Below are 20,385 nucleotides of genomic sequence, written 5' to 3' on the forward strand. Positions count from 1 at the left end.
GAAAACAACAGGAGGACAGGCCAAAAACTCAGCAAAAGTTCTAAAAACCCCCAGCCAAGCCTCTCTTGTGCTCTTCTGTGTGACAGAAGTGATGTTCCCAACAATTTGTCTCCCAGGGGATACCTGGAGCCTTTAATCCCACTGGTCCTCCTGCTCCAGAACTTTCCATCAGGGTACCCAGCACCTGCCAGGCACAAACCACAGCTCCTGCTCTGGAAGACAAGACACAAAACAAATTGTTCCCCAAATGTGCCACCTCCAGAGGTGTCCAAGTCACACAAATGTGTCATCATCCCCCCATCCCACACTTTGAGCCAAGCCAGGTTTACCTTTCCTTAAAGAATAAAGCAAACACACGGGGCAGTTACATGGGATCAAAAAAAGGCCAGGGGGAAAAGAGAAACATTGATGTGGTGAAAGCTGCCACATTTCTAAGCGTTACCATACCCATGGCTGCCACCCCTTCAGCTTTCAGAGTGAATAATTGCTCAGACAAGAGCCATGCTCGTGTTTTTGCAGGGAGATCCTGTGTTTTCCAAGTGTTTCCAGGCACCTGCACTGCTCAGGCATTTCCATCCCTCTGGAGGAGGCAGAGCCTGGAGCTGCTGCTCTGCAGGGACTCCTCTTCACCCCCACACAACTGCTGCAGCAAGTTCTGCTCCAAACGAGCTCCTGGTACCCCCAAAGTCCCTGCAAAACTTTCCAGGCCATGTCATCCTGCTTTCCCAGGTGTGTTTGCTTATTTTTGCAGTAATTAGGCTGAAGCTGAGCTGAGGCACAGAGCTGCACTTTCTGTGCTGTTCCAGGGGGTTTCAGCCTTGCTGCTTTAAATAAAGGAAGGTCTGTGCTCAGGCTCCTGTTCTCACTGCTGAAGCCAAGTGGCACTGCCAGTGTCCCCACATCCCTTCCCGAGATTTAACCATGGTTTGACCTCTGGAATTGCCATTTGCTCTCTGGTGCTCCTTCAGAGATCTCTGAGGTGACCTGGAGAAGTGTCTGAGGACAGGAAATCCCTGTTGATGGCACAGCGACTCCCTCAGTGGAATTTGCCAAAGGATCTGCAGCTCCTCTGAAAAAATTTACTTCATTTCAAGATTGGAGTTGGAATATTTATCAGAAGTTGGATGAAGCAGAGCAGCCTGAGATCACAGTCATGGAATGGTTTGGGATGGAAGAGACCTCAAAGCTCATCAAGGCAGGGACACCTTCCACCATTCCAGGTTGCTCCAAGCCCCCTCCAGCCTGGCCTTGGGCAATTCCAGGGATCCAGGGGCAGCCACAGCTGCTCTGGGCACTCTGTGATAATGGGAATTTGGATATCGAGCCAGAAGCTCAATAAGATTTATTCCTTCTGTTATGTTTTATTAATTATAAACCCACAGAATCATTTAGGTTGGAAAATACTCCCTAGCATCATCCAGTCCAACCATTGATCTGAATATTCTGGTGTTAATTCCTCACTGGATTCTGACAGGGAAAGTTACTAAAGAAAACAGGGGAGCCTCGTGCCTCTCCTCCCTCGTGGAGGCAAGCTGAGAGTTTCTAGCAATAACATCAACTTCCAGCTGCAGAGCTGCACTGGGGGCACCTCCTGCTCCTCAGGGGGCTCCTCTCATCCACCTGTGTGATCCCTGAGGATGAGTCCTTGTGGCCAGGATTCCTTGGCAGGGATAAATCCTCCAGGAGCATCCCAGTGCTGCCTTTTCCTGCAGAACAGCAGGCAGGAGTTACGCTTGGAAAGGGAACAGATGTTCAGGTGTGGCCTCCCAAAAGCATTGCAGAAATTGAGGTCCCCTTCCCAAAGTGGTAAGAGCTGTTCTTTGATCCCCTGAGGTGCACAAATCCCAAATATTTTGGTTTTGAGGGAGAAATCAGGTGCCTACTGATTCTTGTGGATCTCAGCCTTTAGAGCTGCTAAGAACTGGTGCCACACTCATCCCTTGGTATCCCAAATACCCATGGAAGATTCCAGGTGTTGTTCCCACAGCTTAAATCTCCAAGGTTTTCTGCAAATCTGGATAATCCAGCCCATCTGAGAGCATCCTGTGTCAGGTGCCTGTGTCCATGCCAGGTATTCCCATCTGTCCCACCTGGGCACAGGAAAGGTTTGATCCCCAAGTGCTCCATAAAGGATTTTCACCTGGTGTGAAAATGGGATAAAGAGATGTTCCCCCTCACAGGTCCGGATGCCGGAAGGGAAAAATAAAAACAAAATAAATACATTTTAAAAGAGAAATTTTTAAAAAATTAATTAATAAAGAAAAACCCCGGAGCTTTTTAGCGTCCTCCAGGTGGGGGAAGGCTCCAAACCGGCCCTGCCTGGGCCCGACCTGGGCGGGCTTGGAGCCAAACCTTGGGGCAGCCGCGGGCGGCGCTCCCGCTCGCCGCCGCCAGGTGGCGCTGCCGCCAAGGGAACGGCACCGCCCCCCCCACCCAATCCCGCCGGGATCATCCCGAACCCACCGGGATCATCCCGAACCCACCGGGATCATCCCGAACTCACCGGGATCATCCGAACTCACCGGGATCATCCGAACCCACCGGGATCATCCGAACCCACCAGGATCATCCGAACCCACCGGGATTATCCGAACCCACCGGGATCATCCAAACCCACCGGGATCATCCAAACCCATCAGGATCATCCAAACCCGCTGGGATCATCCAAACCCACCGGGATCATCCGGATATCACCGGGATCATCCCGAACCCACCGGGATCATCCGGATGTCACCAGAATCATCCAAACCCACCGGGATCATCCCGAACCCACCGGGATCCTCTGAATATCACCGAGATCATCCAGATCCCACCGGGATCTTTCAAACCCAACGGGATCATCCAAACCTAACGGGGATCATCCCAATCCCACCGGGATCATCCGGATATAACCGGGATCTTCCAAACCTACCAGGATCATCCAAACACAACGGGATCTTCCAAACCCACTGGGATCATCCAAACCCACTGGGATCATCCCGAACCCACCGGGATCATCCAAACCCACTGGGATCATCCAAACCCATCGGGATAATCCCATCCCACCAGGACCATACGAATATTACGTGATCCTCCAAATCCCACTGGGATCATCCAGGTATCACCAGGATCTTCCAAATCCACTGGGATAATCCAATCCCATCAGGATAATTTGAATATCACTGGGATCTTCCGACACCCCAGGGACCATCCAGATCCCATTGGGATCATCCAAATCCCACTGGGATTGTCCAGATCCCACCAAAATAATCTAAACCGCCCCCCCCACCCCCCAGATCATCCAGATCTCCCTGGGATCATCCGGCACCCCAGGATCATCCAAACCCACCGGGATCATCTAAATCCCACTGTGATCATCCAAATCCCACCAGGATCATCCAGCACCCCTGGCTTCATTAAACATCCCTGGGATCATCCAAACCTACTGGGATCTTCCAAACCCCCAAGGATCCCTCAAAAACCCACCCAGGATTGTCCAAAAGCCCCCAGGATCCCTCAGTCCCCTGGGATCCCTCCAATTCTCCCACAGGATGCTCCAGTCCTTTGGGATTGTCCAATGTTCCTGGGACCCTCCATACACCCCAGGATCCTCCAAACCCACCAGAATCCTCCAGCCACCCAGGATCCCTGAGAGACCCCTCACCACCATCCCCCACCCCAAAAATGCTGCAGACCATCCCAAAAAGGTGTGGTCCCCACAGGGGCCCCAGCCCCACATCCCCTGTTCCAGGCCTTCCTTGGGATCCCTGCACTATCCCTGTGCTCCCTCCGGCTCTGTCCCCACGTGGGGCTCACAAACACCCCTGGGGACACGAGCCCACGAGCAGGTGACAGTGGCAGACACAGCTCCAGCTCCATGGTGGCCCTGTAGGGATGGGGGGAAACATCCTGGGAGGAGCAGAGGGAAGCACCAGCACCTTTTGGATTTGCCATAATTTGCCACCAGAATCCCTGCACAAGGCCTGGGGACACCAATGGGCCCTGATCCAGAGGGGACAACCTGCCTGGAGACACCTTGGAGTGTGTTTCTCATCATACTCCAAAATTTTACCTCTATAGAAAATTCCTGGGCAATTCCATCCCTGTAAAAAAATTCCTGGGCAATTCCATCCCTGTAGAAAGTTCCTGGGCCTGCACAGGGCACCAGCAATTGGAAGCTGTTTCCTGAAGTAGAAATGCCAAAACCCCCAAAGAAAATGGGATATTTCCCCTAAGGATTGGGATGGGAGGGATGAGGAGCAGGGAGCAGCTCGCTGGTGCTGAGCTGAGCCCCAGCAGCTGAGCACAGCCAGATCTGAGCCTTTCCAGCAGCAAATCCCACATTTCCGAGCAAGCCCTGCCTTGCTGCTCTCCCAGGGCTCCCACAGCATTTCTGGGCAAGTTTATCCCTCCTCACCTCCTCTCAGAGCCCAACCACCCCTGGAAAAGCACAAGCAGCTTGGGGTTTGCCATCCCTGGGACTGAAAACACTGGGAAAAACCCCTTGGGCTTTTACAGATGGAGATTTGGGGTGTTGCAGGAGCTTGGGGGGGTTTTGCAGGACCTGAGGGTTTGCAGGAGCTGTGGGAGTTTTGGAAGAGCTGGGGGGGGTTTGCCTTGGGGTTTGCCATCCCCTGGGACTGAAAATATTGGGAAAAACCCCACTGGGCTTTTGCAGATGGAGAGCTGGGGGGTGTTTGCAGGAGCTGGGGGTTTTACAGGAGCTGGGGGGTTTTGCTGGGGTTTTGCAGGAGCTGGGGGGGGGTTGCAGATGGAGAACTGGGGTTTTTGCAGGATCTGGGGGGTTTGGTCTCTCCTGGCTGCTGGAGGGCTCTGGGATGGAGAGCTCCTGTTTAGACTGAGCTCACTGGCTTGAGGAATATGTGGCGTCCCCGGAATGCAGCTGCTCTGTTTTTCCAGGTTTGGAAAGCCACGGGAGGGAGAGAGGAATGAATCACATCAGGCTTTGGTGGGGAGCAGATACAGAACCCCTGCGAGCTGGGCCCGAGCCTCACTAGGTGCTGCCTGCCCTTGCCAGCCTCCAGCAGCACCAAATGCCAAACAGGACCCAAAATCGACTCAAAGGGATGAAAACAAACCTTGGGAGTGACAGTGGGATGTCAAGGAGCTGAGCTCCCAACCCTGAACCATTACTGAAGCCACACCTAGTACAGATATTTGCTTCAGGAGTAAAAAACCCTCTGGTTTCACCTTGTACCTAAAAGGATGGACACAACATGCTGACCTCTGACAGGGATGTGGGAAAGATCAGCCCAGAAAAGCTTAAAAACGAGGAAAACCAATAATTCTGCAGGCAGATTGCTGCTGGCTTTAAGAGATCTAAACAGAGATTTTAAAAAACCCCAAAACATTAACAAAATTAGAAAAAAAAAATCCACCCAAAACCCCACAATGCTCCTCAAAAAACCCCAAAAAACAATAAAAAACCCCACTTTGAAAAGGCCTCCCCAGCTCTAATAAAGCCTTGCCTTAATTACAATAATATTATAAATTTCTCCCTTGTTACAGCGAACTTGGATTTTAATTAAGCTGATTTAGAGCTGGGCTAATTAGTGTGCAGTGATTAAATTTCCCTCTCTAAAGGCAGAAATCCACAACCACATCATCAGAATAATTTGCCTGCATCTCTTTTTTATGGGCGTTGATATTGAATATTAACAGAGACAGATTGGCCCACGAATTAAAACAAAAAATTCTGGATATTGGAAGATCCTGAATTAGCCAAAATCCCCCCAAATTTCGCAGGAAAATACCAATATTTAAATGCAGATTTATCACTGCCCCGTGCACAATGGAAATGGTGCAGTTGATCTGCTTAATTTTTATTCCTGCTTATTAATTCCTAATAATTTGAGTTAATTTGGGTAAATTTCCTTCAATTTTACGAATTGTTACTTCTTTTTCACACAGGAAAAAGCCCGCGGGAAGTTTCCTGCCGGCTCGGAAAATTCCCGGGATGGAGGAGGAGGAAAAAGGAGCCGCGGGCTCCATCCCGGCAGCCTCACGCCTGGAATTCGAGGGAGAGGCAAAGAGCTGTCAAACAGCGCCTTTAGCCTTGGAAAAAAAAAAAGGAATAATCCTAATAATAAAAAGCTAAAAATAAAAAGCACCGCCGCTTTTCCTCCTTCTGCATTTCAATAGCCTCAACTGAAATATTTCCCAGCAGGGAAATTGGCAACCAGGACTCCGCCAAGGTGAAAAAACCCTAAAAAGTCGATTTTGAGTCTGTGCCGGGACGGGGGAATTACTGCCCGAGGGTTTGCAGGGCCGGACTCCTCATTAATTAAGCTTAATTACACCGCATGCTCGTTTATTTGCTGCTCATACAATCGTGAAGCCCATGTACAAATAACATACAGGTTTTATTTCGGGATTTTTTTTTTCTTTAGGGACAAAACGTACACAAAAAAAAGGCGAAAAAAATCAAAAAAACAAACCCACATAATTACAATTTTATACAGTGCAGAAAGAATTAAAATAGGTGTCACCGAACTGTACAACGTCAGGGTGGAAAAAAAAATAGAGAGGGGAGGGAGGGGAATAATCCTTCATTATATATATATTTCTATAAAAACATATGGAGGATTGTCTTTACACAGAGACCACGGTCGCTTGCAAATTTACAAAGGTTAACTAAAAAAACCCAAATCTATATGGCAAATATTGCCAACAGAGATTCCCCGATTTAATACTGATCAACTGAGACTATTCGTGTCTCGATTATTAGCAACAACAACAAAAAAGAAAAGAACTGTAGAATAAATAACAGGATGAGCATGGCTGTCTCTTTCCAAAGTGCCTTGTTCTCTCTGCATAGGGTCTGATCCTGCAGTCTTTATGCAGGCAAAAATACCAAAATTCATAGTTCAAAAAAATCCCTCTGAGAGATTTTTTTTTTTTTGCCTGCTGGGTGTTGGCCGGCAAAAAAAAAAAAAAAAAAAAAGAAAAAAAGAAAAAAAATGAAGGAAAAAAAAATTGTAAAAGTATTTTTCCGGGCTCGAAGTGAGACGGCACCGAGGGGATTTGAGTTCGGGGTCTTTTTTCCAGCCCCTCAGCCCGAGCCGGTGGCATCGCTCACCGGCAACTCCCAAACCGAGTTCGCAATTTTTTTTTTTTTTAAAGAAGCATCAAAACCTCATTTGGCAAAGCCTCACCCCAAACTCGCAGCCGGCCTTTCGGGACGGACGGGGGCTGCTGCTTTTGCTTTCTCCTCCATCCCTCCCCGAGCAGAAGAAGGCACAGACGGGCTCGATGCTCAGCTCGCTGCCGGAGCTCGGGTCCGTTCCTGCTGCCCGAGGCCAGGCTGGGACATGGGACAGGGGACACCCCTGGCACCCAGAGCGTCCTGGGGGATGCTCAGCGCTGCCCGGAGCTCCGGTCCGTTCCTGCTGCCCAAAGCCGGGCTGGGACATGGGACAGGGGACATGGGACAGCCCCCTGGCACACCCAGAGCGTCCTGGGGGATGCTCAGCGCCCGGCTCCGGCCTGGCCGGCCCCAGGAGCGCGGTTTGTCCGGCCCGGCTCACATAACGCACGGCTTGATGTCCTGGTATGTCACTTGTTGGTGGTAATAGGAGCCGCTGCCCGCCGAATGCATGGAGGAGGAGGCCATGGCGTTGAAAGAGAAGACGAATTCCTTTCTGTCGCACATGCTCGGAGACTGCGAGTGATACCGCGGGATGCCTGCGGGACGGGGGGAGAGATGGTCAGCAGCGCGAAGATGTTCAGGAGGAGAGGGTGAGCAATGCGGAATAGGGTTAAAAAAAAAATCCCAACAACCCAACCCGGCCGCACGCCCCGCTCCGAGCGCGGATTTGGGGCTGTTCTGGCACATCGGGGCTCCGCGGGTGCGGGCAGGTGCGGCAGAGAGAGCCCCGCGGCCCCGGCACGGCGATTCCCTGCCCGGCCCGAGGGCACTGCGAGGAGAAGGGATTTGTCTTAGGTTAGGGTTTTTTTAGGTTTGTTTCAACACTTGGATTTATTTTCTTTCGCCCTGGCTGCTTTTCCCACCCGGCCCGTGCGGAAAATGCGCCGCGTGCGGAGCGGGGCAGCTCGGTTCGTGGCGGTGGGGACCGGGAGGAGGCCGGGGCCGGGAGCCGCCGGGAACGGGGCTGTTCCTGCCGCCCCTTCCGCCACCTCGGGATGGAAAAGGGCCCCGGGAATTGGGGGTGCGCTGGGCAGGGGGTGCCCTGCCCCGGAGCGCTCCCGCCGCTCCTTTGGGTGATAATCAGAGCGTTTCGGTGAAGGCCGCGCACGGGCCCGGCCGCTCCTCGGGGCGGATTCCCAGCTCCGTTTTCCAGAGGCCCTGGATGCGCTGAGCTCCGGGAACTGCCCAGTGGCGGGCACTGCCCCGGTCCGGCCGAGACTGCGGTTCTACCCGGGTTCTACAGCTCCGGCCCGACCCGGCTGATGCTTTTTCCCCGCTTCGCTTTGTGTTTTTGGACCCATTTATTCTCCGCTTCGCAGCCGCTCCTGTCAGGCACGTCCCGCTCCCCCGAAGGCCCGCGGTGATGGGCAGGGACCCCCAAATCTGCCCCATCACCCGCCCATGGCTCCGGGGCTCCCCCGTGCCACGAGAGCCCCGCAGCCATCGCACCCCGAGGGGAATTTGGGCAGCAAAGCGAAACCCAGCGCTGGCCTCGTCCCTTCCGAGGCCTCTTCCCGGCCAAACACCATCTCCACTCCAAGCCTTAGGGCAAATGCAGCCCCGACAGCCCCAGGGACGAGACCGAGCTGGGGTTCAGGGGCACGGAGGATTTGGGGGTCCGGACCACCGGCTTCGCCTTGGGCGACGGATGGAGGGAGGTGATGGGCCTGGAAAACACGGCCCTGAGATGTGTGAGAAACACAGCTGATGGCGGGGAAGGGCCCGGGGTGGCACGGGGTGGGATGGCGCGGGTGGCCGACCACCCGATGGGGAATTCCTCCCTTTTCCCTCCAAGTTCTGATGGAGGTGGGAGAGCCCAAGGGAGCATTCTCGGCCTCTCCTTCCCGCGGCTCCCCGCTGCCTGAGCGCACCGGCCTTAGGCCCGGGGCGGCCCTGGACGTGAAGGAGCCGCCGGGAAGAGCGGAGCCCCGGCCCCACAGCGAGGAGAGCCCCGACGGGCTGGCCCAGGGAAAGGAGGCGAGGAGCGAGGGCAAGGCATCGATCCCTCGGGAGCAGCATTAAAGCAGCCCACGAAGCGGGATCCCGGCTGGCAGCGGCACAGCCGGGATCCAGGCGGGGCCCGCAGCCCCGGCCGAGCCCCGTGGCCGCGGGTGCGCCTCACGCGTGGCCGCGCCTTACCTTGGAGGTCGGCGGTGTTGTGGCTGTTCTGGTGCAGGTAGGGCTGGTCGAGGGAATGCGTGGAGAGGCTGGAGGAGAGCGGGTTGGCCGTGGGGTTGCAGGGCGACAGGGGCTGCTGCTTGATGTAGGACGCGCCGGTGTTGAGGGCCGCCGAGGCGCTGGGCGCCCACGCCGAGGCCGAGCTGGAGTAAACCGAGTGCGGCTCCATCACGCCGCCGGCGGGGAGCAACGGGGATGCGGGCACGGAGCTGTCGTGGTGCGGGTATTCCCCGGCCGAGGAGCCGGTGCAGCCGCCCATGTAGGTGTGCCCACCGTTGGCGGGCAGGTGAGGCACGGAGTGTCCCGCCAGGCCCATCCCCTCCACGTTGCTGGACAAATGCCCGTTCATCATCCCCAAGCCCCCTTCGAGGGAGAGGCTGTTGGGGGGGCAGGAGAGCCCGCCGGCCGAGCCCTGGAAGCCGTAGCTGTCGGGGAGGTGGTTGAAGCTGAGCCCGTTCATCATGCTGTACATGGGCTTCAGCGCCTGGCATTTCCTCCGGAACCCGCGGGGCCGGCGGCGGAACGAGCCCTCCTCGAACATGAACTCGCTGGCCGGATCGATGGTCCAGTAGTGGCCCTTGCCCGGGCGTCCCAAGCCCTTGGGCAGCTTGATGAAGCACTCGTTGAGCGAGAGGTTGTGGCGCACCGAGTTTTTCCAGCCCTGGTAGGAGCCTCGGAAGAAAGGGAAGCGGCTCTGCAAGAACTGGTAGATCTCGCTGAGGGTCAGGCGTTTGGAGGGAGAGCTCTGGATAGCCATTACGATGAGGGCGATGTAGGAATAAGGCGGTTTCTCCGGCCGCCGGATCCCCGCGTTCGTCTTCTTCGCCTTGGGGCCGCCGCTGCCCGGGGCCCCGCCGCTGCCCGGGGCGCTGCCGGCCGCGCCGCCGGTCCCCGCGGAGGCGGCGTCCATGGCCGAGCTCTGCGGCTGCTTCTCAGCCACGGAGGACATGGGGCCGTAGCTGCTCTGCACCGGAGGAGGAGGGGGCTGAGAGGACAGAGCCTGCTGCGCTTCTGCAGTCATCTACGGCCAGGTCCGCGGCGGCCAGCCCCAGCCCCGGCCCTCCTCCTCCTGCCGCCCCCCCAGCGCCCCCGCAAAAGGCCGCGCTGCTGGGGGCTTGCCGCCACTCACCCACCGCCCTCCCTCCGGCGTCCTCCCGGCCCCCCGGCGGCTTCGCTTTCCACCGGGAGACTTCACCCCTCCGTGGATAAACAAATGGAAGCGACACCCCCCACCCCCCCTTTGCCTCCTCCTCCTCCTCCCACTTTATCCCTAAATCCGAGCGCGGCTGCAGAAGGCGAGCGAGAGGCGGAGGGTCGGGGGGGCCGCAGGGAGGCGGGATGGGGGGGCGGGTGGAAGCGAGCTGAGCTCGGCTGCTGCGAGAGAGGAGCCGGGGCCGCCGCCCGCGCCTGCCCCGCTGCCCCTCGCCGGGCCGGGCTCCCGGGGCCGCCGCCGTTCCCTCCGGAGTCTTTAGCTGGGCTGGCGCTGCCGCTGCTGCGGGGAGCTGCTTCCCATCTCGGTGGCTGTCGAGTCTGCCCCCGGCCCCGCTGCTCGCCTTCTACTTTATCTCTCGCAGCGGCGTCTGCCGCTCCTTGACAGACGTAAGCGCGGAGCGGAGATCCCCGCCCCGAGCCGCTCCCCCCCGCCCTCCCGGGCGGCCCCTCCGCCGCCCCGTGCCGGCCCCCTCCGCCGCCGCTCCCCGCTGGTGGGCAGCTTTTAAAGAGCCCTTTCCACGCCGCCCTGCCCCACCCGGGGGGGGCTGCACGCCGCGCCCCTGCCCGCCTCGCAGGGCACCGCGCGTGTAGCTCTGTGTGTGTGATTTATGCCACGCGTGACCGCGACGCTCCGTGCGGCTCCTCCATCCCCTCCCTGCCCCTTTCCCAGCCCTGGAAAGCAACGGGCCTGGCCCCACGGGCCGGGGAAGGGCGTGCGGGCAGCGCGGAGGTTCCGCGCGTGGCGTGGGGCAGGGCGGCGCTGCCCGGCCGCCGGCTCCGCGCTGCGCGCAGCTTCACCCGCTTCAAACCCCCTCTTCGTGCGCTCTTTTTAAGCTCGGCGGGCCCGGGCAGGATGTTTATACTGCGCAATGTAAACACGGGCTCGGGGGTGCTTTAATAAAAAGAAATCGGCGAAAACTGCCGCTGCCTCGCGAAATGCCCTTTTCTGCCTCCGCCGCCGCTCCGGGGCCGGGAACGGGCTTCGGACCCCTCGCCTGCTCCGGAGGTGCTTTAGGGATGAGGATGGGTTGGTTTGTTTTGTGTTGTTTGAGGCTTTTTTCAGGCGGGTGTGTATAAATCCGTGCTGGAGTTTCGCGGCTCCGTGCCCGGAGTTTGACGCTCAGATCCGGCGGTGCCACGAGCACACGCGGCGGGTGGGGGGCAGGAGAATAGACAGCCAGAGGGGTAGAGACCCCCTTTTCTCCCTCCCCTCTTCCCCAAAAGCCACCTCTTTGAGCACCGTGCCACCGGCAGAGCTGTCACTCGAGGTAAGTCGCTTGAAACCTTTGTCACCTTGTCGCGGCCCGCGCGTGGGAAGCTGCGCGGTGCGGGGGGGTGGCATTGTGGGTGGGCACGGGGGAAGGAGCCTGGGCTCTCAGGGCTGCCGATGTGCCCGCTGCGGCCGCCTGCTCCCTCCCGACATTGGGGAAAAGAAAAGAGAATGGAAAAGGGGGAAAAAAATCCATCCCGTCCCCCCGCACCCCGTTGCAGGCCGCGCCGCAGGGCGGTGGGCGCATCCCTGTGCAAAGAGAAAGAGGGGACACCCCCCTCCACATGCCCCTCGTCTTCCAGCTTCGCTTTTCAAGGTTTTAATGATAATTTAATACCTTTTAAAGGAAAGATAGGCACCGATCGGGTTTCCAAACTCCCTCGGCGTTATTGGCGAGCAGTTGTGAGCAGCCTCCGGGGCGCCTGTCACATCTGTGGTACGACCAAGAGGGATTTCACATCAGGGTTTTCTTTTTTCTTTTTTTTTTTTTTTTTTTTACCTTTCTATCCTCCCCCCCTCCCCTCTTTTTCCCCCTTTTCGAGAAAAAAAAATCATCCTGCAAGCAGCACCGGCCCTCCCGTTCCCGGTGCAAACGGGCCCGGGACAGGCACGGGAGAGCCCCGGGCAAGCCCCGGGCCGGGTAGCCAGGGAGGGGTGGGAGGAGGTTGGGACAGTTATTTCTGGAGTTTTTCCCCGGAGGAGGAGGAGAAGGAGCAGCCCTGGCTGCCCGAGGAGGCGGCGGCCGCTGCTCCCTCTGCGCGGAGTGGAACGTGGAGCACGGGAGCTGTTCGGGAAGCGGGGAAAACGCCCCAAAATCGCTTTTTTTGGGAAGCAATCACCTTCCCCGGGGCTTACATCCCCGAGGAGGCTGGTGGAGAATATTCCCTCCGCTTCTCGCTGCATTTCTTTTCATTTTTGCTGTGGGAGCGCATCTCTGACCCTGAGCTTTGCTCCGCATCGAATGTTCTCCCCCCGGGTCGCGAAAAGGGTGGATTTCTTTGTTTTATATCACTCTGCGACCGAATCTCCCCGATCTGCCCCCAAAACACCCGGGGATGGAGCTCTAAACGCAGCACAAAGCACCCGTGGAAAAATCCCGTTCAAAGCGTTTGCCACCGGCAGCGTTTCCACGAGGAAATAAAATATCTCCGAGTTAATAAACCCCAAAATTCTCCGTGGAAATCAAATTACTTCCCCTCAAAGAAAACCAGTCTCTTCACGACTGCCCTTTCCCCTTCTCGCAACATCTTTTAGGAGGGGGAAGATTTGGTTTCCGATGCGTTTTTTAAAACTAGCAAAAGTTAAAAATGGGACTATCTCGCTCCGGATTCTACAGGCCTCGTCGTGGGAATTGCAGAAATGTTGAGGGCTTTTAATCCGAGCGCACGAGTTGGGGAAAGGAGAGTTTTGGGGAGGAAAAGCCTGGTGTATAACGAGGAGGAGGAGAAGGATGGTGTGGAGGAAAACGGGACTCGCTTTTGGTGTTGTCAGCTCGTGATTTGGGTGGGTTAATCGGGTCCTCCCCAGCCCCTGACGGGCAGAGATGAAAAGAAGGGAGAAAAAGAAGAACTGACAAAAATTAAATTATCATCTGGCGCAATTAGCCTCTCCCATCCCGCTCGGAGCCGCTTTCCCGGCCCCGCTGCGCTTCCCACCCGGCTCCTTCCCTCCCCCTGCCCGAAAGTCGGGCCGTGTTTTGTGTAAAAATAGACAAATCCGAGCTTTCTTCCTTTTCCTGCGCCCAAGGTATTTTTCCTAGCTAATTGCTTAAGTGAAGTCAACTCGGCGAGCAGGCCGGTGTAACCCGAGGATGGAAATGTATCTAGGTGGGATTGTTCCAGGCGGCCTGGGTGCTGCTCCGACAGGGGCCGGGCTGTTCCTGCGAGCCCGGACCACCCAGGCCGAGGGGAGTGACCGCCCCGTGTCCCCCTCCCCGCTGTCCTGCTTTGCATTAACACCACCCGCGGGACCCCCCCTTGTTCCCCAGCACCAGCCTTTCCCGCTCGGCCGCTTTGGGGTTGGTTTTTTTCTTTTTTTCAGTCGCCGCCATCCCCGTGGCCGCTGGCCCCAAATCCGCGGCGAATTGATCCCTAAATGTTTATTTAAAGGCGAGGGGGTGCGTTCGAGGATGGAGGGAGGAGAGCTGGGGGAAGGTGGAAGCACCGAGGGAGAGATGCTTTTTAGGGAGATGCACGCACAGCCCAAATATTTTTTTGCGCGTCCATCGCACGGCACCGCTTTGCCCCTCGCGTGGGACCTTTCCCAGTCCCAGCCTTGGCCTCTCTCATTCCTGGAGGCAAAGCCCCGTCTCCAGGATCTGGAGAAGACTTTGGAAGAGCAGAAGGCGAAACTGAGAGCGCAGCAGAGCTGCCCAAATGCCTGAGGCGGCTGCGGGGAGGTGCGGGCTGGCTGTCACCGCCGTGCCTCAGGCAGAAGTTCAGGCTTTGGTCAGAAAGGGAAGGGAAAAAAAAAAAAAAAAAAAAAAAGAAAGAAGGAAAATCTTAATCTCCCCCTTTTTGTCTTCCTTTTTCCCCCTCTGCCCGTCCCGAGTCTCCCCCCGCCCTTCAAGCCCAGATTTTCCATGACGTCCTTCAATGAAATATTGCAGCACAGGAATTTACAGCCTTCTTCAGCTCGGGATTTTTTTGCTGTGGAGTTTTCTGGCAGGACCCGCTCCCTGCAATACAAATCGGTTCCAGCGATAATAAGCTCGGAGCGCTACCACTCAGACACAATCGCTTCCCACAGAGATCTTCCAAATATCTCCGGGTATTTATATCCCCGCTCAGGGACGGAGAGCTAGAATGCTTTCCCGGGGGGATGCTTTTTGGGCTGGCTGGGATTCAGCCCCGAAGAATTTGGTACCGAGAGAAACAGCGGGGCTGAGCCGGAGCAGGGCTGGAAGCTGGCGAGTGATGTTCCCACACCCCACAAATTCGCCCTTAAAGGCAGCTCGAATTGTAAATCCGAGTGTAAATCCAGGTGTAAATCCGTTCCTGAGACATTCAGGCTTTCCTGGACGAGGTTTCTTCCCTGGGGCCCCGGGGCTGGGGATGTTCCCAAAGCAAACAGAACCCTTGGGATGGGATATCCCTTCTCCCAGCAGCTTGGCATAGCGGTGGCATCCAAACAAAATTCATAACCACTTCCAGCTTTTCCAGCACCAAATTCAGTCAGGACAGAGATAAAATTGTGCTGGAGAAACCTTTCGATTCGCTGCTGAGCTTTTTGTCATCGGGAACCACCTCCAGCCCCCGGCAACTCCCGATGCCAAAAGTCCGGCTGGGCCAAGCCGGGCCCGGGGTCTCCACCAAACGAGGAGGACGAGGGAATTCCAGGGGTTCAGCCTCATTTCCAGCCGTATGGAACCTTTTTATTGGTTTTTTTTGGGTTTTTTTTTTTTTTTTTTGATTTGTTTTGTTTTTTCCCCAAGTTTAAAGCAAAACCCTGTTGAAATCCCATCAATGTGCCGGTGCTGGAGGAAGGGGGAATTTTAGCTTCGGGCAGGCGAGGGTCACCAGCCCCATTTTTGAGGTGTCCCACAAAATCCGTCTGCACGGAGAAGTGGGAGAAATTCAAACGGAATATCCCACATGAAGGGAGAACAGGTTATTTTCTTCCACGGGTGCCAAAAGCCGCAGGGGCCGTCCATTCTGGGGATAAATAACGAGCAAGGTGGCGGCGTGGATTGCCCCTAAACATCGCGGGGAGATGCGGAAAACAAACACGCCGGGTTTGGGGAAGGATCCGGCCTCCCTTTTCCAGGGGACAGCACCCTGGGGGTGAGGACAGCACGATCTCTAAGAGGAAAACGCCGAGGGGAACCTGGGGGGACCCACGCGAGCCCCGGGGTGCAGATCCAGGTGGGCTCCTTGCAGGGAGAAAGGATTTTGTCCAACACGGGCTGACCCGGGACCACCGGGCATCACCCGGGCCGGGCTGGCAGCACCTGGGCAGGTGTCGGTGTCCCCAGCAGCCCTTGTGCCTTGTCACCTGCCAAGCGGGCAGAGCCACCCGGGCAGGACACGGCGGTGCCCAACGAGAAGGGAGGGAGGGATGCAGCAGGGACATAGAGGGATGCTGAGAACGGGGATGTCCCTGGAGGCACCGCCCGGCCGGGGGAGCAAAACCCCGGGGCGAGAAGGTCCCTGGTGCTACAGAACGCTCTTGTCCGTACCCACGGTGCCCAGGGACAGAGCACTTGCGAAAGCAGCTTTGGCTGTAGGGAAGTTTGGAGTGTTCCTGTGGAGGAAGGAAAATCGCGCGGGAGCGGGGCTGGGCTGCACAACGGCCTGGTGGGCTGCGGTTTTTAAACCTGATTTCTGCACTCAATCCCGCACAGAAACTCCGTGTCCCCCCTTTTCCCAGCCCAAAGCGGGGTTCGGGACACGTTCTCACAAACACCGTCAGAAACTCCCGCTGTAAACAGCCGCAGCTGTGCTCTCCCCGATTCTTTCTTTGCGAAGATCTGGGGAGAGTTTGCCTTGGAAGCTTTCCCGACAAAAAACTGTTTTCCACCGCCAGAATTCCCAAATAATGATGTCGTGCATCTGCGGGTTCTGCGTGGTGCAGGTTCGTGGACCCCTCTACTTTGCAGCTGCCAGAGCAGAGAGTTAAAATACACCAAAAATTGGTTTATCATCTTTCCCACCTCCCGATAACAGAGCAGCTCCTCGTAAATCGATCCCCTTTGCACAACCAGCACCTACTTAAATATTAAAAGCGACATGGAAAGGCTTTAAAAAATGTTCTGCAGGGAATAAAAAGCTCGGCTGGCATTCCCGAAAAGATGCGCTGCCGATACGTGAAATGCCCGAGCCAAGGTGGGAAAACTTTCCCCAGCTCGGGTTGTTGTGCCCCGAAGTTAAGCGATTTCTGCAGCAAAGGGACTGATTTTTATTTTGGGAGAGTCATCCTGGGAACGGGAAGGGAAGGGGTGCATCCATGTGTCCATCTTCCCGTTGGGAATATTTTGGGGCTTTGGGGGTAGATGTGCCAGAGGAACTGGGAGGAATTCCGAAGCCAGAGAGGAATTCGGAAGGATTATGTAAAAACACCCAAAAAACCCGAAAGAACGATCCACTGAAAACAACAACAAAACACCCCCGCCTAAAATAAAGAAAAACCGCACCAAAACTGGCCCAGAACTCAGTAAAAATTCGAATAATGAAGGCAGAAATGGTTTTGCTTTTCCCGTTCTCAGAACCGCTCGGAAAATTGCAAAACTCCCGGCGCGTTTTGCGCAGCACCCTCAGCTCCTCTCTCCCAATCGCCCTCAAATTCAAGCTGTTAAAATACACCAACTAATTTTGCATTAATCTTCTTTAAAATCGGGCAACCATGGAGTTTCTCCAGCTCCCTTTCCCCGCAGGTTTTGCGGGATGCCTGCGCGCAGAGATGCTGCCCGAGGGCTGAGGCGGCAGCATCAGAATTTTCCTTCCAGGATTATTCGTTTCTCCTCTGGAAACGATCGAATTTGACCACTTGGCTCAGAGCAGCGCGGGCTGGAGGAGTTCCCCCCTCCTCGGAACCGCGGTGTCCCCCCGGCCCACGCGTGGGGACCCCCGGGAGCGCGGCGGAGCCCCCAAAGCGATGGGAACGTGCCCGAGTGGGAGCGGGGCCGGCGGTAGAACCCTCCCGGCTGAGCCAAACACAACCGAGCTGGGAAATCCGCGCTGGCACTGCAGGAAAGGGAGTCTGCTGTCCTCGGGAAGAGGGTTTGGAGCTGAGCTGGAGCAGAGCCCTGGGTCTGGTTTGCCCCACAGCCCCAGGAAAAGAAAACAGAAATGTTTCCAAATACTGCAATAAATAAATGTACGGAGAGAGCGTGCTGGAGGGGAGAGAGGATGAAAGAGAAAGAGAAAAAAAAGAAAAAGAACAGGCGGGATGGGCAGGAGGAAGGGAAGAAGGAGAAATGAAAGAGAGATGGGGGAAGAGAGAAGAAGGAAGAAGGAAACAGAAAGAGAAAGAAAGGAATAAGGAAAAAAAGAAAGAAAGAAGAAGAAGAAAGAAAGAAAAGAAAGAAGAAATAAAGAAAGAAAGAAGAAGAAAGAAAGAAAAGAAAGAAAGAAAGAAAGAAAGAAAGAAAGAAGAAAGAGAAAGAGAGAAGAGAGAAAGAGAGAAAGAAGAAAGAAGAAGCAAGAAGAAACGAAAGAAAGACAGAGAAGAAAGAAACCGAAGAGCATGACAAAAATTATATCAAGAATGAAGCTAGAAGGAATATGAGAGAGAAACTGAAGCAATAAGGGAGGAAAAGAAATTAAGACAAATGAAGAGCGAGAGAGTGAGAAATTAAGAAGGGTGAAAACTCCCTTTTTTCACGAGGAACGGGGAAATGGAGAAGCAAAAAAGGAAACAAAGAATAAGAAAGAAATGGGGAGAAAGAGAAAATAGAGGGAAAGGGAAAAGCTGGAAGAGAGAGAGGAAAAGAAAAGAAAGAGAGAAAGAGAGAAAGATAAGAAAGAAAGAAAGAAAGAAAGAAAGAAAGAAAGAAAGAAAGAAAGAAAGAAAGAAAGAAAGAAAGAAAGAAAGAAAGAAAGAAAGAAAGAAAGAGAAAGAAAGAAAGAAAAAATGAAAGGAAGGAAAAAAGCAAAGAAAGATAAAGGGAGAAAGAACAGAAAAATAAAAGGCTAAAGATAAAGATTTAAAGAGAACCATTAAAAGAACAAGAGAAAAGACAAAAAAGAGAGAAGTGCGAAAAAGACATAAAAGGGGCAGAATGAGAGAGAAACCCCAAAAGCAAAAAACCCAAAGAAAGCAACTCAGCGAGTACGAAAAGGGGAATATTTCTCTGCAAACCAGGAGTACGGCATAGACAGTTGAATTTTTCCCTGTCAAACGGGGGTAGAGGGAGGGAAAGCCCAGCCCGGAGGGGCCCGGCCGCTCTCGGTGCGCGGGGCCCCGCGGAGCGGAGAACGCGCCGGGAGCGGCTCTGGGCAGGGCGGAGATGGAGCTCAGCGATCCCTTCCCTCTGCTCTTTCCCCGGGGCAGGAACACGAGAGAGAACAGAGTTTTAGCGGCGATTTCCCCGTGGGTTTTCCACGCGGGGCTGCGCTAAGCCCGGCTTAACTCCCGCGGGGAGCGCGGCGCGGCACGGCCGGCCCCGCGCTCGCTCCGTAGGTGGCCGTGTATATTTGGGTTGGAGCCGTGTTTATGTTCATGAAAAAGGCTGAGATTACAAACAGACCACTGAATGCCCGCCGTGGTGCTGCCGGATTGGTGGAAGATGTGTACTTTTAACCTAATCGCTTTTAGGGGCAGCAAATCTGATTAAAAATGATGGGAAATTATTATTTTTAGCGGTAAGGAATTAGGGATCTCCGGGGCTGCCCCTTTCCGTGTGGTTTCAGAGTGGAGAAGGCGGGGATGGAGAAGGGTTGCAGGGAAAAAAACTCCTAAATTAAGCCATAAATCCGACAAAAACGAGCCCTGGAAGAGGGCAGGGAAAAGGGGGGTTCACATCCCCCTCCCTGAATCCACCTCGACCCCGCTGCAGGGATCTCAGTGGAAATGGAATTATGTCCCCCAAAACCTCGGCTGCTGGGGACATTGTGCTCAGGGGTTTGTCCTTGCCGGGTGGAGATTGGAGAAACCTGAAATTCACTCCAAAAACCCCGTTAATTCACCCATTTAGGATGGGATAGATCTGTTTGTATATATATAATAACTCCAGTATATATTGAATAACCCCAGTCCTTATAAATGCAAGTAAGAAAAAATAAATTAATTAATTTACATTAAAATGAAAATATAAGGACTTTTAAAATTTATTTTTGGGGGGCTGGAGCAGCAATCATCATACTGTAACTTTGTTTTCTGAGTCTGGTTTTGAGGTCAGTCTCTTTCTTGTTTTCTTCATAAAACCTCTCTCCGAAATCATTCTCGACCCCCCAGCTGCTTCTATCCCCATCTGTATATGAAAGTCAGAACAGTTCAAAAAATTAGATTTTTACAGACTTTTTCCCCTCGTACTCGATAAATCCCCAGCACGGAGGTGTCCACTTTAGGTCCCAGGGAGAGGATTTTTTTTCCCCCAGGAGCTCGGGGAGCGAACGTGCGCTCAGCCTTTGGCATCTCCCTCCTTTCCAACACTTTCCTTTTGTGGGCAAAAGCTCTCGGCGGAGCAGCCCGAGCGGCAGAGCCCGGCAGACCTGCAGGATTTGCACATTCAGATATTTTACTACTGTTAGAATCCCTCATTGACTGAAGAACAAAGAAAATCCATCCAATTTCACCGTTGGAAAAGGATGCGAACAGAGTTCGGGGCGAGGGAGATTTTAGCAGGGAATGTGTTAGAAAAAAACAAGGGGAAAAAGAAAAATCCCTTTAAAATCCCCACAATTTTCCCCGTGCAACGGCCGTGCTGCAGTAGGGATGCAGGGGAGAATTCCCCCCGGGGTTTGGAGGCAGAGGAGCGCTCTAAAATCAGCTTTTTCTGCCTTAAAACATCGCTAGGGTGTCAAACCATCTCTCCGAGAGAGCGAAGTCTCGAGGTGCGGGGCTTAGAGCGACCGCAGAGGAGTTTCTTTGTTCTCTCCTCGCACCTGGAATTCGCCTTTATTCCCTGATGCTTTTTTCC

At 54.7% G+C, this 20,385-nt stretch overlaps 1 protein-coding gene across 1 annotated transcript; it reads right to left on the reverse strand.

Annotated features, from left to right (window-relative positions):
- Window positions 1-6,311: 6,311 nt before the first annotated feature.
- FOXF1 (forkhead box F1) lies at window positions 6,312-10,653 on the reverse strand. Its single transcript, XM_050978894.1, has 2 exons — window positions 9,287-10,653; window positions 6,312-7,683 (listed from the first exon to the last, which is right to left on the reverse strand). Exons 1-2 carry the CDS (start codon window positions 10,344-10,346, stop codon window positions 7,523-7,525), a joined length of 1,221 nt encoding a protein of 406 aa, XP_050834851.1. The 5' UTR covers window positions 10,347-10,653; the 3' UTR covers window positions 6,312-7,522.
- Between the last annotated feature and the right edge of the window lie 9,732 nt (window positions 10,654-20,385).

Source organism: Serinus canaria, chromosome 11 (genome assembly GCF_022539315.1).
Source record: "Serinus canaria isolate serCan28SL12 chromosome 11, serCan2020, whole genome shotgun sequence".
NCBI classification, from domain to species: domain Eukaryota; kingdom Metazoa; phylum Chordata; class Aves; order Passeriformes; family Fringillidae; genus Serinus; species Serinus canaria.